The 17417-nt window shown below is 48.0% G+C and overlaps 1 protein-coding gene across 1 annotated transcript in view; it reads left to right on the forward strand.

The window, feature by feature from the left end:
* The window catches only part of LOC119441646 (uncharacterized), a 58649-nt gene that overhangs the window by 11702 nt on the left and 29530 nt on the right, over positions 1-17417 (forward strand). Inside the window, 4 exon segments of the mRNA XM_037706249.2 lie at positions 3257-7533; positions 10805-10867; positions 12828-13221; positions 14539-14654. Of these exon segments, the coding sequence (XP_037562177.2) occupies positions 3257-7533; positions 10805-10867; positions 12828-13221; positions 14539-14654 (4850 nt within the window).

Raw genomic sequence — 17417 nt, forward strand, 5'->3', positions numbered from 1 at the left:
CAGCAAAAGTGTGGCCCTTGAGAACCGTATTTGCTATCTGAAGATGGTGTCTATGATTCGTTTTGGCCTATAAAATTGGTTTTGGCTCATAGATGGTTCGTATAAAGTCCAAGGGCGATAACGCAGTTGCCGCGCACCGTATGCTGTATGGGCGAGTGAAAACGTGCGAGGGGAGCCGACGACCGCATCTAAATCTCGCGCGCGCAAGAAAGAAAAGCAGGGAGGAAGCGCGCCTTCTTCCGTTGCGCTCCAGGCACCGGCGAGGGAGCGAGGGGGGAGGTATAGCGGGCGGCATTGTACTGTGCTCTGGCATCAACTGCGTACTGCGCGGTCGCGCGGGCCGTATCTTAAAAGCGATCTGCGTTGGGGCATTGTCTAGGCAGTGTAGGTGCGTCGGCGGCTTGTAGCTTTGTTGCCTGCTGTGTGTTCTCGGCGCTCAGTTTGCGTTGAAGCGATAGACAACAGCACGAAGGTCACTTCGCTCGCTTCTGCAATGGCGCTTCCACCTGTCGCCAGCGTTTGACAGCGCATGTCCACGCTCATCGAGTGTGATGTGTCACAGCATCTGCCAGCGCGTCGGCAACATCAACAGGATAAGGAAAGTGCTGGCTTGGCGGGCTAGGCCAGCTGCAGCAAGTGGCAGGATCAGGTTTGAATGAAGGGAGGGGGAAAGGTCACGCCCGCCGGCAAGATCGCCAGGTCGAGGGATGCAGTCCCGCTTTACACACGCTCACACGCACGCACACATGCGCTCGCTTTGCATTTCGTCGCGGCGGAGAAGGTGCTTCCGTGCTTCCGGTTGCTGCTCGTGCAAAAATGACAAAATTTGGGCCGAAATCTCTAGGTTGTCGGCGGGGAAAATTCGTTATTTCGAGGGGGTCTCCCACTGCCACTTTGTTACCTAGAGGTCTCAAATACATGTGCTTCTGTGGAGTAACTGTGGGGAATAGAAAAACTTTGTTATATCCAGGAATTCGTTATATGGAGGTTCGTTATAAGCAGGTTTAACTGTAAATAAAATGGGTTGCCTTGGCAAACTTGGTCAGTACCTCCCACATGGCTTTGTTTTGAAACTGGTTAGGCCTATTGGCACCACCAGCACTTGATTGGCACTGAGCCGACAGCGGTGGCCCGCTTGCAAGGTCGACGCGAAAACTCACCGTTGGCAGGGGCTTTGCACCCCACGTCATTGCTGGAAACTTGCTGCTAGTGTGTTCATTCCTTAAAGGGCCCCTCAGCGGGCCACACGGCAAATTTTGGTCGTGCACAGGAAGTTCTAACATGCCCTCTAGAGAGCGTTCTACCACAAGAATTTTTCAGATTGGTTCATTAGCAGCCAAGATGGAAATACTTCAGTACCGCGAATTCATGATTTCAGGTGGCGAGTGTGACCGCCAACATAACACTCTCTCCACTTGCCCCCATGTAGCGTCCGCAAGCGAAATTCCGTCCCTGCATTCTATCATACCAGAGCTCGAGGATCACGTGACGCTTACGTCACGCGCCTCTCCTTCTCTTTATTTTTTTAAAATATTTATTCCCTTCCTCCTTTTATTGCCGCGCGGCGCACTTCCGCTGACAGTGTCACATACGAGCTGTTGTGTTTGTCTCGTTTCGCGCAGTGCACAATATTGCGCACTGTGCACGCGAACACTGAGGCAGATGCAAGCAGATCACAGAGCATGATCGTGCAATGTAACACGGTAGAAAATGACATACTTTCGTTGTCGGTGCACGTGACTGCACGACGTGGGAACAAGCGGACGAAACAGAAGTACATGTTTCTTGCTGCAGTGCGAAGTACAACAAAAACATGCGTACATTTGGTTTGTAGGTTTTATTATTTCTCTACACTTTAAGTCGTCTATTGAAGCCACAGATTGCACAAATAACAAATGTTGCCTGGAATAATTCTTGGAAGTCACGTGTCACTATGAGAGACGTCACGGCACTACCACGTACGTAGGCACACTTGAGCGATTGACATCGACTCTTCGGCTTGTAGCACGGCACCCGCGAGGAGAACGGCAAACGGAGTTTGGTTTGAAATTTCAGTTCTTTCTGCGGCGCATAGCTATGTAATGCATTGCAGACATGCAGGCACAATCGTTAGCGCGCATTGTATGCACTGCGCTTGTCAGGTCAAAATGACCAGGTCTGGTGAGGGGCCCTTTAAGAAAAAGTGCACTTTCGCAAATTTCGCGCGTCGGTCGGAAATAGTTGCGTGCAGTGGACTGCTGTATGCACACATTGCTGCAGGAAAGTACATGGTATTTACACCATATAGATAAAATTTGCCCCAAAATTTGTCCATTGTAGCTGATAGTATGTTATAGCCATGTCTGTTAAAAGCGGAATTCATTACGATGGTGCTGTATTGCTGTTTGTTTTTCTTTTTTTTTAACTACTGTATAAACTGGAATATAGGTTGAGATTTCTTCCCGAAAAAGAACAGCTAAAGAAGCCCCTTGTCTTTTACAGCAGTCTTTTGCTCATTGTAAGTCATCATCTGGCCAATTCAAGGTCAGGAGTCAACCTATATTCAGGACCGGCCTATATTCCAGTTTATATGGTAACTGCTACATTCACTTCTTACTATCCCAAATTTCTGATGACAGTGTTAAGAGGGTGAATAACATACAGTACTGCACCGTTGCGCATCTTTCTTGATAAACGGAACTCCTGTTTATCAAAACATATTTATCTGATCGGTGAGCTTTAACAAGATTTTACTGCAGATCAAACAGATTGTGACCAGAAAAAATCGGCAACCGAAGCATTGAAAGCTGCAATGCTGGCAGTGGAAGAGAGGCTATGCCATTCAAACTTGGTTTTCAATAGAAATGAGTAAAGAAGCAAGTTTGTACAACAGTAGGAAACGCCAACCTTGTATCGGTGATCGGTGCTCAGTGGCAAGTACGAGCTGTACTTTCTACTGTATGCCAGCATTGGGCACTTTATGTTTGCAGTTATAATTTTACCTTGCACTTCTTGCATCTAGCTAGTTAGTTCCATCATTTAAACAACTGCTTTGGTTAGGCGGTAATGCCGTGTTTGATGTCTAGGAAGGGGTGACTTCTTTTTCCCCTGCACGGTTTCTTGCCGAGGGAACTGAGTGTATATTCATGATATTGCGACACAATCACTTGTGTGGTAATAGTACACAGCTGTAGTGCTGTTATCAGGTATCGGGTTTAGTGTATCAATTGTTGAAAACCTTGCTAGTAACGTTTACTCTTGATTCGTTTCAATGCAGAAAAACCAGGCTCAGGGCTACCAAGTGATGAAAAACCTGCAGTGACAGACACGGGGCAACCGCCATCACTAAAGAATGAAGAGCCTCACCACGAAGAAACGCTTTCCATAACCCTCTCTGCATCCGGTACCACGGACAAGACAAGCTTCCCTACGTTCGTCATCAAAAAAGAGCCGCTGGAAAACAGCACCTTAGAAGAGACTTCAAAATTGGATAAGCATGAATCACCGTCAGAGGGGGAAGTTGTCCACGTGAACAACGAGAACGCCGAAGCACGTGAAAATGACGTCGCAAAGTGCCCTCCTGAAGAAAGCCACCAGGAATTGAAGAAGTCCACTCCACCTAGTGAGGACAGTGGGAAAGACAAGAGAGGTGACGTTGACGGCAAGACCAAAAAGCCATCCGTAGCCGAGCAAAGCAATGCAGAGGACTTGTGTACACGGGCCTCAGCCGAAGACGGTGAAGCCAAGCCACTCACCAGGCCGTCATCGCCACGACCACAAAACCAAGCACACACTTCTGGGAATCGAACTGCACATCTGCCGACCAACAAGCCAGCCGCCACTCATGGGTTTGGAAATGCCAATGGTAATGGCACGACAATGGTGTCAGAGTCCCTTCCATGTGACCTCTCAGTTGTCCACCGAGAGGACTCGAACGCGTCTGCAGGAGACCCACCCACATCCTCAGAACTGCTCCAACCCGCAGAAGTCAGGCGGGTCATTGACGTTGGCGCTGAGGACTTGCGAACTGGAGATAAGCCAGAGGAAGTGCATGTGTCCGAGAAGAACGGCCAGCCGGAGTCGCCGAGCAGCATTCCATATGCACACGAGGGCACTCGCCACACACCAGTAGTGTCTTCAACGACAACGAACATACGGCGGGTCGGCACCGTGGAGCAGCCACTGGCACTCGACCTCACCCGGGTCCCGCCAGAAACTTCTGCAGTCGATGCTACGACATCGGCTGTCTTGGCCTCCCAGGATTCTTGCACATCTGGAGATCTGCTGATAGTTGGCAAGCAAGACAAACCTGCGACTGCCCATGGGACTTCTTCTAAGCCATCTTCATCGCTTGGAGACAAGGCATCGGCTTTGCTACCCACTCCCAGCTCTTCTGCGTGCACAGGGGTAGTAGAAACGTCTGTGCTTGGATCGGATAGTGTCATGTGTGCAACTGGTGCCAAGGGTGCGATGCATTCCACGTCGTCTGGTGTTGATAAAGGGAGTTCACAGCCTATTGCTGATGCAGTGACTGCAAGGACGCATGGCGGTGCAGCAGTGTGTTCTAGCGGGAATTCGGCACCATCAAGTAATCAGCTTGAATCTGCTAAGCCAAGCAGGACAGAACTAAATAGTGAAAAGAAGGAACATGCCAGCACGGTCGAAAAAGCAGCCAGTGGCACAAAGTCTACTGATGGGAATTCCAAGAAGATCGATAGTGAACATCCATCTCCAGGGAGCAAAGGCCACTTGGGGACAGGCCACTCAGAACATGGTTCAGTGGAGACACCCAGCGCTAAGGCAACTGATGCAATAGCCACCCCTGAATCAAAATCATTGGTGGCTGCCCAAGATGCAGCAGAGGAAGGTGCTAAGCTTTCAGCTGCATCTGCTAGTGATGATGTTCGAGAGAAGGGAAGTGCCATTATTTCAGCATTGACTGCGGAAGCAAAACCCGCAGACAGGTATCCATGCAGTGAGGGGAAGGATGATGCTAGCAAGAAAAGCAGTGCTGGCAGCTCACCGTTGAAAGACATTGATGCACTGGTCAAGACAGTGGGAGAAAAGACTAGTGCAGCCAATGAAAAAGCACCAGGAGAAGTCACTAATTCCTCAAGCACAGTTCTCTCAAAAGCAGCCGAGCCACAGGCAGACGCAAATACTCACAAAAACTCTGAGGCGTCGCCGATAGGCTCGACTGCAAAGCCATCGAAACCTCACTTACCTGATGCATGCGAGGTGAGTGCAGTGGCTGTTGAAAAAAGTGCAAGAAAAAGCAAAAAGCAACGGCATCTTGAAGGAGTTGAGGATCAGTCTCCAGACTCTCAACTTATCGATTCACCTGCGAAAAAAGTGGCAACATCACTTTCAGATGTACAGAGCAAATCTGCCTCGGAAAAATTAAAGCCTGATCCTAAGACAGCCCATTGTAAACTGGAAGACACATCTGAAGAGAAAAGTCGGACAAGCAATGCAGCAGAGGAACTGTGCGTTGACGTGGCTGATCCCAACAGTGAGAAAGTAGTGACAGCATCCGGAAAGAGCATGTGCAAAAACTCGCCACGCAGTGAACAAGCTGTCGAGGTGCAGTTGCCTACTCCCGATCAAAGAGCCAGTGAAGGAGACAACAAAAGCGCAGCAGACTCATCGAAGGTTGCGGCACCAGAGCTCAAAGCAGTTGGTAAACCTTTTGACAGCAATAAATCTGACCATGTAGGCGTCAGTGCAAGCAAGGCAGCCTCAAAATCTCTTGCGAGTACGAGTGTTTCATCGTCTGGCGGGGAGGGTGGGAAGCAGAAAAGCAGTGTTACTACAGGAGCAGGCGATACGCCTAGCTCAAGAAGTGCTATCAAAGAGCGCTGCGAGCACACCTCAAAGATGAGTACTTCTGAGAGTGCTGCGAAAGGCAAAGCTAGTAGTGCGGAGAGCAGTAAGGTTTTGCCCGCTCCCAGCACCAAGACTGAGGATTCTGAGGAAGAAAAAAGAAAGCAAGGAGATGTGGATGCCAGTAAAGCTCCATCCAAAGCCACCCTTGAAGACCAACCCACAGCCGGAACGCTGGATGAAAGTAATGTACAGACCAAAAGTACAGCCGATGAGGAAGTTTCACGAGAACCTCAGTCTGACAAAGTATGCAACAAAAAAGCTGCAGTGCAGGAGAAGGCTATGCAAGCAGAACAACGCAAGGAAGATCCTGTTCAGGTGAAACACACTAGTGGTAGTGACACAGTGACGTCACAAGGGAAGACTGGCGGTGATGCCACTTTAGTAAAAAAAAGGAGAGGCAGGACACTGGCATCCTGTGTTGCAGACTTAAAGAAGAGCAAAAGGCAGAGAAGAGGGCAACAAGACAGTGATGCTCGCAGCGAAAGGGAGGCAGCACAAGAATTGAAGAGCGACGCTGCATCACCATCTGTGGGTGATACTGTGAAGGCTGGTTCACCCGAGGTATCTTCTGAAAAGACGTCCATAGAAGATGGCAAGGAGCAGCTTGTGTCTAGTAAGTGTACAGAGGCAAAAGAAAGTGATGTTCCAGCTTTAAGCACTGATGATGTGGAAGGTGATAAAGAGAAGGCAGTGGACGCCATTGTGGACGCCATGTCCAAAACTGAGAGCAACAACAAACAGCCGACTGAAACTGTAGGCGATCAGGATTGTGGTGCCGAAATCAGTCACAAGGATGCAGATGGCACTGACAAACAGGTGGTGGCAGATGCAAAGAATGAACCCAAGAGTAAATCGAAGGGCGAACAGGGCTCCAGGGCGTCAACAAGGCTCAGAGGAGATGCCACAGCAAGGAGGGACAAGGCAAAGACGCCCAGTGATGAGAGCACTACTCATTCTGCAGCTGCCGATCACAGCGAGGGAACCAAGGATGAAGCTGTCATGGATGACACTCCGCTTTCTACCGTGAACAAGATGGAGCCAACATCCGCAGTGCACGAAGGTTCCATGGCAACACCCGGCGATGAAGAAGCAGTCGACGCTTTACAGGCGCCCACAGAGATTTTGCAGGACACTCCATCGGTAGGTCGGAAGCGGGGCGGCTTCAGAGGCCGTGGAGGTCGCGGGAGAGGTCGGGGTAGGGGTCGTGCTGGCCGCTGGAGCCACACAAAGCGGCGCATTCGGGCGGCGGAAGAGCCCTCGCCCAAGAAACCCCGCGAGGCAGGAGACGAAGATGCCGGCATCAATGGCGACACTGCGACATCCGCAGAAGGTGAGCCCGCCCCTGCAGCTGCCTCTGACTTTAGGGGCCGTGGCAGGGGCAGGTCGCGGGGAGGTCGGGGCAGGGGCCGCGGCGCTTCAAGAGGTAGGGGCCGCGGCCTGGCCAGAGAGTTGGGTGCCGCCGCGGCCTGCCTCCTGGGAGCACCGGAAGGCTCGCCAGCAGACGAGGACAGCCAGGGCCGCCGTCGGAGTTCGCGTATCCAGCGGGAGCAGGAGAAGCGGCTGTCAGAGCTGGCTCAGCAGATGGCTCTGGAACAGCAGCTGGAGGAGACCATCTTGCAGGAAGAGGCTGCCGCCAAGGGCAAGATAGCAGTCACGAAGAGCCCGAAGGTGCGTTGGCCTGTTTCTAGACTGCTGTAGCAACACCGTTTCAGTTGTATCCTGTTTTAGCACTTGTACTCAAAACAAGGGATGAGAAGTAAATGGCAAGCACATGCGCTAGCTTCCAACTGATTTTCAGAAGTGTGGAAGTACAGGCCAGTTAGTCTAGCATTGTGAAGGATAAAATAGCACAGCAGACAAGACAGAGAGCAAGATGAAACAACATGCTCTATGTTGTTCTTGAGTTGTCTCGTCTTACTCTCCGTCCTTTATACTGTGCTATTTTATTCTTGACAACTGTTTTTACTTGCAAAATGAGACAAGCTTAAGTATATTGCTTACATATTGATATACAACCTATATTCAAATGATAAATGTGAGGCATGTAAAATGGAGCCAGGTCCGGATAACAAGAAGAAACATTGGGGCACTTGGTTGAAATAACTGGTGCAATCTATGTCACAGGTAATCAATTTTTCTGTGCATGTGGGCAGTACTTCCAATGTTGGTTCCTGCTCACATGTTACAAACTGGGCTAGTGAGCGTGAATTAAAAGCGCTCAAAGCAGTGGCCATTGCCGGATCCCAAGATGAGTCTTGCACGCTGCTGCCGCATGGGTCTTTTGCTGCTCACACTTTGCCAAAGTGCGGATGTGGCGTGCAATAGCTTCGTTAAACCCAAAATGCAATGCAAAATTTCTTCTCTAGATTGATAAACTGTGAAAGTAAATGGGGAAAATTGGGATGGGGTCAGATTTTTTCTGACTGTTCACGGAACCCTACGATTCTGCTCGTGGAATCCCTGGGTTCTGCAGAAACCAATTTGAACACCCCTACACACTGGTCATCACACATTTCTGGCATGTTTTAAGATCTTTCCCTTTTTTGGCTGTCACGCTCACTGCTATTTATCCTGCTATAGTAATTATTATTAGTCTATTATCTGAAAAAAATTTCGTTTTAAGTGCTGGGGGGCTTCATTATCTCAAAGATGCAAACGCTAAAACAAAATTTTTTTTGTAAGTCTTAAACATGCTAGTATCTCATTTTTACCAGCTGTGTGCAACTTGTTTTACAACTGTTATTGTGAATTATGGCTGTAATAATGCAAGCGGCTTGCAGTGAGCGGCATGTTTAGACAGAGCTAGGCAAATATGTAACAAAAGATACATTGACGCACTTATACCTCACATTATATTCTTCTTTGGTAAAACTGGCAGACGATGCCAAAGTAACATCACTGCAAGCATCCAACATTGACAATTGAAACGCCACAAACGCTAATGTCAGCGCAGACGCATCTGCCTATGCTGCCAGGTCTTGTGAAATGAAGTAACCGAGTAAACAAAAAGAGCACCTAAAAAAGCATTTTTACATGCTAAAAGCAAAAATATGCACATATAGGCACAAAGGACAGAAATAGGCAAAGACACTTTCAAACCGCCACTTGAACTATTATTTGGGCTCGTGCACCTAAAGGGCGGGGCCCTGGCACGTGGGAATTAATAGGCATTTGCCTATAAGCTGGTCTTTACTCATCAGCATGTCTCAAGATGCATACGAGGTGGACAGATTACACAGCCTGAATGCAGTTTGTGCACTGCCTCATGGTTAAATACAGTGTAGACCACTTATAACGTAAGTCGCCGGAGTCGTGAATATCTGCACTATAAGTGGTACTGCACTATTACCAAAACAACGATTTTCAAGCCCTGCACGCATGCAAACATGTAGACCAAGCATGTAGACACACTTTGTACTATCGCGCGCACATCGAGATTATGTTTTCGCCAGTGAGCTGGCGAAAACATAATCGCGATGTAGCCGGTGCTCTTTATGTTCGACAGCTTTGCACCGAGTCAAAACAAAACAACAGTTTGCCACAACCGCTGCGGAAAAAAACGTGACCGCTATTGACGCAATTATGAACGGCGAATTTACAGTGCTGAAGGCACGCGCCCGATGCACGCACCAAGTCTGGACAAATTAACTACCATTCGCTGCAACAACTGGCGGTCGAAACCGCGGTCGCTATCTATGCGATCATCAATGGCGACTACGCAGGTTTTTGGGCACGCAGTCGACGCGTGTACCGAGTAAAAACGAAACTACTGTTCGCTGCAACCGCTGCGGAGAAAACCGCGGCCGCTATCGACGCGATCATGGATGACGACTACGCAGTTACGAAAGCCCACGGCCAACGCTGTGTTATACGCGGCGGTAAACGCAAGAATACAGGCTTTAAAGACACAAATAGGCTCGAAGCGTTCCGGCGTTGCTGTCATTTACGTACGAGTTCAACTGACGGCTGTGGCGATGCGGACTCCGCCGCTTCGTTTCGGTTGGACGCTGGCGCCGTTCTTGCTCTTTTGCGTCGCACATTTGCGGTGCTGCTACCGAGCTCCGAAAGTAGTCTGGATTAACCGATGTGCGGCCAAATAAGTCCGAATTAACGAGAGTTTGATTGCATTGAATAATGCACACGCTGGCCGAGAGCATGCACCTTGTTGAGAAGCTCGCTGCCGCCCTTGTCGGCGAGATTTTCCCGCGGAAGCCGCATTATAACTATTATTTAGTCTCATGCGGCTGCACTGTAAGCGGTATGCGTATACATGGAGTGCTATGGGAAAATTAACGGGAGTCTGAAAAGGCCGTACTATATCCGGTCCTGCACTATAAATGGTTACGTTATAAGTGGTCTATACTGTATGATGGCAACTAAACCTAGTGCCATTAGTGATTTCTGAGTTCTGAAGGACTTCTGGAGCCATGGGATGCATATTCTCCTTTCAAATACCTGCATTGAGCAGCATGTTTAGACATCGCTAGGCAAATATGTAACAAAAACATTGAACATGATTAGTATACATGCGACTTTGAAGTCATACCTTGGTAAATTTGCACTGTAAAAGGGAAAAATTGTCATTCAGGTGACAGTAGCGTAAAACTACAATTGAAACCCGTACAGATTCCTCACAAAGAAAGCTTTGCAGTTGAAGAAAAATTTGTCCTGGTCGGGGGACCGAACCCGAGACCAAAGCCTTCCCAAAGTGGTTGCTCTGCTGTCTGAGCTAACTGGCTGTGAAGCTTTTTTTTTTTTTTTTTTTTTCTGAGAAACCTGTGTAGGCTTTCTCTGTAGCTTTGTGCTGTAGTTGGGTGCATGCAAATTTCTCCCTTTCACCATGCGCCCCTTGTGAGGCTTTCCTAACATTGCCGGCCTGCATAATGCTCCATTTCCATCACTTTCTCATGACTCCTGTGTTATGGATTTTGTTTCGCAGAAGCGGAGTCGTCAAGCTGACAAGGATTATGTTCCTCCGGAGAAGAACAAACGGAGGTCGAAGGTGAGAGCCTGTTGATGGGTGTTTCTGGGTGTAAATCGGAGTATATAGGGAACAGGGCACTACGGTAGTTACGTGTACCCCAGTTGCACGTGCAAGTTTAGTGTCACCGGGCAAGAGCACTTAGCCTTAGTGAGTGTTACTTTAGCCGGCATTCTGCTACATGTGAATAGAACATCTTTGGAATTGATTACAACATTGATGGGTAAATCGGCATGCAAATTATATAGCATTTGCTATTTCTGGCAGTGTTTCCAAAGTAGCAGTGCATTATAGTTAAGGAACAGTATTTGGCACGAATTTTAGTTTTAAAAAAGTAACTAAGTAAGTTTCAAGAAGGTGCTGGCAACATGGCCAACAACTATTCTGGCAGCCATTAAGCCACTGCCGCATCAAAACAAGAATATTGCTCTTTCCGCCAGACTCGGTGGCCAAGTTAGCGTGTGGTCGGGCAGGCAGTGTTCGAATTTTTCAACGGTGGAGTGTAAGGTATCCGAAATTTCGGTCGTCCTTGTACATTAAGTCCGAATTATCGAACAGTGCTCTGTAAGGTGTCTGAAATTTTGGCCGTTTCTATACATGAAGTCTGTGGTTCCATTGGTCGGCAACTATAGACAACTGGTTGTCTCTATTACACATTGCTTGACTTATGCATACTCCTCCGTGTACTGTGTCAATACCATGTAAAGATAGCGTTGTGCAGCTGGCGAGGTGCACGCTTGGAAAAATGGGACTGTGACCCTAGCGCAGATGGCATTTTGTCTGAAATGTTTATGGTTGTGGTCCTTGCACAAAGATACTACAGTTAAACCTGGATATAACGAAATTGACAAATTCCCGAAAAACTTCATTATAAAGAGGATTTCGTTATATTCAGGTTCGGCACGAAAATTCGAAAAAGAAACGCTTACCGTATTTACTCGATTCTTACCGCTTACCAATGGCGTCGTAGCATAGTATAAGGCCTGTTTATAGTCTGAGGTTATCGGTGCGCGGGCCAGCGTCGTTTGCGGCCAGTCACGCTACGCCGGTTGCACTGCGCCAGCCGAAACGCCATCTCCTGTATACTCCGAAGCGCGCGCCGTCGGCTGTTATTTTCAGAGCATGCGCAGAACAATCCCAAGCCCGCGCGCCGCTTTGAACGGCTGTCTGCGACCGTCGGCGCGACCAACCCGCGAGTGGGTCAGGAGCCAATTAGGCGCCGGGCCCGTCGGGGCACGTCGGAAGCCGCCAGTTACGTTGGCTGCGCTGGTGCGCTCTACTATAGAGGGGGTCGTTTTCGCCAACGTGACGTAGTGTTCGCACGCGCGCTCGCTCGCGTTATGTCAGTCTATAAACGGCCCTATAGTGTCAGGTTAGTGAAGTAAAGCTCAGAGACTTACGCAGCAACTAAAGAGTGGCGCTGCCAGCGTGTTGAAAAAAAAAAAAAAGCAAGTTTTTTTTTTTCTTCGGCAACATCAACTGGAAAAGGAGAGTGCCGTCTTGGCGGGCTAGGCCAGCTGCAGCAAGCGGCGGGATCAGGTATGAAGGAAGGGGGAAAGGTCACGCCCGCGGCGGCAAGATCGCCGAGTCGAGGGATGCAGGCCCGCCTTGCACTTGCACGCATTCACACGTGCGCTCGCTCTCACCTCGCAGTCGCCGTGAATTCGAGCTCGCCAAGCGCGACGCCGCTGCTTTGCATTTTGTCCCGGCGGAGAAGGTGCTTCCGGTTGCTGCTCGCATAAAAATGCAAAATTTTGGGGCGAAATCTCTATGTTGTCGGCGGGGAAAATTCGTTATTTCGATGCGGTCTCCCACTGCCACTTCGTTACGTAGAGGTCTCAAATACGTGTGCTCCTATAGAGTAACGGTGGGGAATAGAAACACTTCATTATATCCAGGAATTTGTTAAATGGATGTTCATTATAAGCAGGTTTAACTGTGTACGGTAATTGTTTGACTTGCACATTGGATGATTTTGCAGAAGGGCGAGGCCCACCAGGACGCCCAGGGCTCGGCCAAGCGCGGTGGCAAGGGCCATGGCGGGGAGGAGCAGGAGGAGGAAGACGAGGCCAAGGGCCGCAAGGCAACGAAGAAGAAGAAGAAAAAGAAGCGGCGTCGTGGTGGGAAGCACGGCGGCGGCGGCTCCGGGGTGAACGGAACATACCGGCGCCGGTCCCACCACAACCCCTGGGAAGCCTCGTCGGACTCGGACTCGTCCTCACAGCTGGAGGACGAGGAGGAACCCTACGAGGAAGAGGCCTACGAGGAAGACGAGGAACTGCACTTCGACGACAACGAGGACGAGTTTGCCTGCGAAGAGGTGGACCCCAACGCAGAGGTGGTGGTAGTCAAGAGGGCACGCACTGTCAAAAAGGGTACGTCACTAGACATGTCTTATACCCGTGCCACATGGGCAAAGTAAAGTGCACTTTGAGCGAGTGCACTTCCCGGCTAGTGTCATTCGCAGGCTGCCACACGGGAATGCTTAGTGACACTCGCTGCAGAACGCACTCGGCAGCGAGCGTGTTTGGCGAACTCAATGTAGCCTCGGTAGCAGTGAGTAAAAAATAAGTAAAGTATTATTTATAAAAGAGTCAGCGGTAATTTTAATAACATAGTTCTAAATTGATAATGTCAGAAGATAATAAAATGTGCCACACCGCAAAAAAACAAAAAACAAGAACAGCGAAAAACTACTCTTGCTTTCGGGCTGTTCACGATCACGCTGGGTAATGGCTGCGCAGTTGTTTGGCGGACGGAGTCGTTTTGACTGTTGCTGGTCAAGTTGCAGTCGTTGCCAGCGCTTGTAAAGGTGGATTGTAAATGTTGTTTCTAACTATAATAAACTATTTTCGTGCACACATTTTTATATTACTAAGTATATGCTTTCCCGTCTGACTCCCGATCGCCATGGCCATCAAATTGAAAGAACACTTTTCTTTCTCGTGTAGCAGCGTGCCGTCAAAGTGACACTCAGCGCACTGAAGTGCACTTGCTCAAAGTGCACTTTACTTTGCCCGTGTGGCATTGGTATTAGACATACCTTTTGTAAATGATTTGGAGCCCTATTTTATTATTCATTCTCAGTTTTAATTCCTTTTTCCTGTCATAATTTGCTGCAGCACTGCCAAAATTCCCTTTATGATGTACTGAATACTCGGGAAGGTGCTTGCTTAACCACGAGGCTCGCTGTTCTCTGGAGCTGCCAATATTTAATTCACTCGTGGTATGTAGTGATGTTAAGAACTTGTGGAGGCAGCCTCGCTTAGCCAATGTTTTTCAAAGCAATGCTTTTTAGCCCTTTGGTAGAGGCTGACGTACATGCCGTAGCACTGAACCCCACCTGTGCACCTTCTTGTGCATATAACTGGCGCTATATCAGCTATAACCCTCGGCACAGGAGAATAGCATTTGCACATATGACTCACACAAACAACCTCACACGAAAACATTCAAATCTTTGTAAAGGTGACCTGGCACAGTTGTCAGCAAAATAAAAACTCGGGAAAGTTTTTTTTTTTTCACATATTTAGTGAGCAGTGCCCATGGAAGTGCAACCTCACTCTGCGCTTATTACCTGTGTTTAAAGGCATTGAATTCCTGCAGTGTTCAGTGCCAGTTGTGTGCTTGCTCCACGAGACTCGCTGTGTTGCTGATGGTGGAGTTGCCTGCGTTTCTGCCAACTTGTGCAGCACGCACGGAAGAGGAGAAGGAGGCCAGCAGCAGCAGCAGTGGAGGAGAGGAGAGCGAGCAGGAGCAGGATGAGAAGCCCTGTGCCAAGTGCGGCAAGGGGGACCACCCAGAGTGGGTGAGTGAGTGGGCAGGGAGGCAAGATAAAGATATTAGGGGTGTGCGAATACCGAATACAGTATAGACCACTTATAACGTAACCGCTTATAGTGCACGACCGGATATTAGTAAGCTCTTTTCAGACTCCCATACCACTTACAGTGCAGCCGCGTGAGACGAAATACTGGGTACAATGCGGCTTCCGCGGGAAAATCTCGCCGACAAGGGCCAAATCTCGCCGACTCTGCCAACAAATGCGTTCATGCCTGTGCCAGCTGTCGGTGTTGTCGCGCACACCGTATCTTGAAAGCGATCTCCACACGGTTCTGACCTTTGTATGCGCTGTGCGAACACCGCTCAGTTCCCGTTGAAGCGATAGACCGCACGAACCTTCGCTCGCTGTGGCGGCCCCGTTTCCCGATGCCCGCGTTTTGACAGTGGTTGTCTGCGGTTATCGAGTCTATTCATGTTTGCTTGTGTGCGTTGACACCACGCTTGTTAACTCAGTAAGCGAATGTGTCAAGATTATGCAGCCGATAAAACTACTATCCCTACTCCTTATAGCTCTTTACTAATTTGCTATCACAATTGATGCTTCGCCTTTCGGGCGAAACTGAGACATTTTTTTTTTATTATTACTTTGTCTGCTTCCTGCAAAGATCGTGGGTACTTGGACATTAACCTTTCAACATTCGTAAATTTAAACGGATTTAAAACTCCCAGTCACACGCTTCGATTCTCAGATACGCGCGGCTGCTTGGTCTACATGTTTTGCATACGTGCAGGGTTTGAATATCGTTGTTTTAGTTATAGTGCGGTACCGTTTATAGTGCAGATATTCACGACTCCGGTGACTTACGTTAAAAGCGGTCTACACTGTATCAGGTTTCAAATTGGATATATTGGATACCAGAAAATTGAACACTAAGTTTTATTATAAATTTCGTGCAAGAAAACACAATGATGCACTTGCTGAGGAGTCTACTAATTAGGGATGGGCGAATAGTAACTTCTGGGTTTGAGTCTAATTCTATGCGGATTCTGATTTGGTCGAGTAATTTCAAATCGAATAGTTCAAATAGTAATACATTGTATACTACATATATTGGTGAAGGAAAATCTGGTAGCATTTGCTATAATTTGTCTAGTACAGGTATAAAAGTATATTGATATAATTAGTCTAGTACAGGTATAGAAGTATAAATTTTTTGGCTCGAAGTGAATGTTTGTGGTCCTTGCATAAAACCTTTGACCCAAGAGCCAGAAGCCGAAAAAAAAGAAGATGGCAGGGGGAGATAAGCACCTTAGTTGCATAAATAGAAAGTATTTCAGTGCTGTTATGCAGATACTTTTATGCAAAAACGCTAGTTCAACATTTCTTTACAATGCCAGCAGTATAGATAACTAATTTACACACTTTTGATCAGTGTTGTGTTTCAGTATACAGTAAAACCCCATTGATACGTTTTTAAACAGACCGACAAAAAAAAAAGAATGTAACAGCCAGGAAAATGTAACAGTGAGGAAGGCCTGAAATCGGCACAGAAATGTCATAAACAGCTTTGTATGCGTGTATAATTAAAGGACATGTACTATGGCCCGTGACAGTGGCCCCTTTCCACTATCAGTGATGTGATTGTTGCTCCAATTGCTCCAAACTGCTCCAAAAGGCGAATCCTGCTACATCCTGCTACATTTTCGATAATGTGCTCCAAAGCTGCTCCAAAAGGTGTTTTCTGCTACTTTAAAAAACAGACTTATCTAACAAGTGACATCATTTATCACACGCTCTCATCATGTGTGCACATGGAGGAAGTAAAACATGGGTGCTAGAGTCGGGCTACTACGTGCCTAGAATGTGCTGGCTCCCACCATTGCTGAAACGGCGCTTAGGAGGTGAGAGCACATAACTTTCTTAATAACGCTTTATGGAAAAGCGTTCTGCTGATACAGCAAAGCCTTTTTGCTATGCGACTTTCCTGTGGCTTCATCAAGTAGGTACATGACAGCTGAAAGTTTTGCTGAACGGGGGCAACTCGTCGCACATGCTACTGAGCTTGTTTCTCTTCCTTGCACTGCTGCCATTTTGCTGTTTTCTGCTGGTGTTGCTTAGCAAGCGAGCATTGCATACTCCTAAAGCTCCTCCATAGTCGGGTTCCCCAAATTCCCATCTCCATGTGCACTTCTACAGCTCCCGATATTTTATCGCTCAGCCTTCTGCAAACTGGAAAGCTAAAGCAGAGATTAAAGTGGTTTGTGGTAATACTGTCATCGTGATGCTGTAGTGGTTGTATTATTGTCATCCCAGCTTCATCTAATTTTCGTCACACCATCGTCTTCATACAGTTGTCATTCCATTGCCATGATGCCATTGTCATCACACCACCATCGTCATTACTTCGTCATCATGCATGGGATTCGCATGTTTTAGCGCCACAACTTTATGTTGAGCTAAATGATTCTTGGTAAAAATGTGTTTGTTTCCCGTTAAATTAGGTTTCCTCCTTCTGTAAGGTCTCTTGCTTCTCTCAAAGGCAATTTTTCCATTTGGAATAAGCATTGAAATGCTCCAAAAGGTCGCTTTTCTGCTCCAAAGCGCTTTTTTGGTTGCTCCAAGAAGCTGCTCTAAAATGGCCTCGGCCAATCACATAATTGCACTCTTAATACGCTTCACCGTATAACACAGCTGTATTGCGATGAAGCTGACTTTAGAAAGTCGGCAGAAACTACAATTGCGCCGTGACACGCTTGTCCGGACTGGCAATGGCATACTTCCGAATTT

This window comes from Dermacentor silvarum, chromosome 2, assembly GCF_013339745.2.
Source record: "Dermacentor silvarum isolate Dsil-2018 chromosome 2, BIME_Dsil_1.4, whole genome shotgun sequence".
NCBI classification, from domain to species: domain Eukaryota; kingdom Metazoa; phylum Arthropoda; class Arachnida; order Ixodida; family Ixodidae; genus Dermacentor; species Dermacentor silvarum.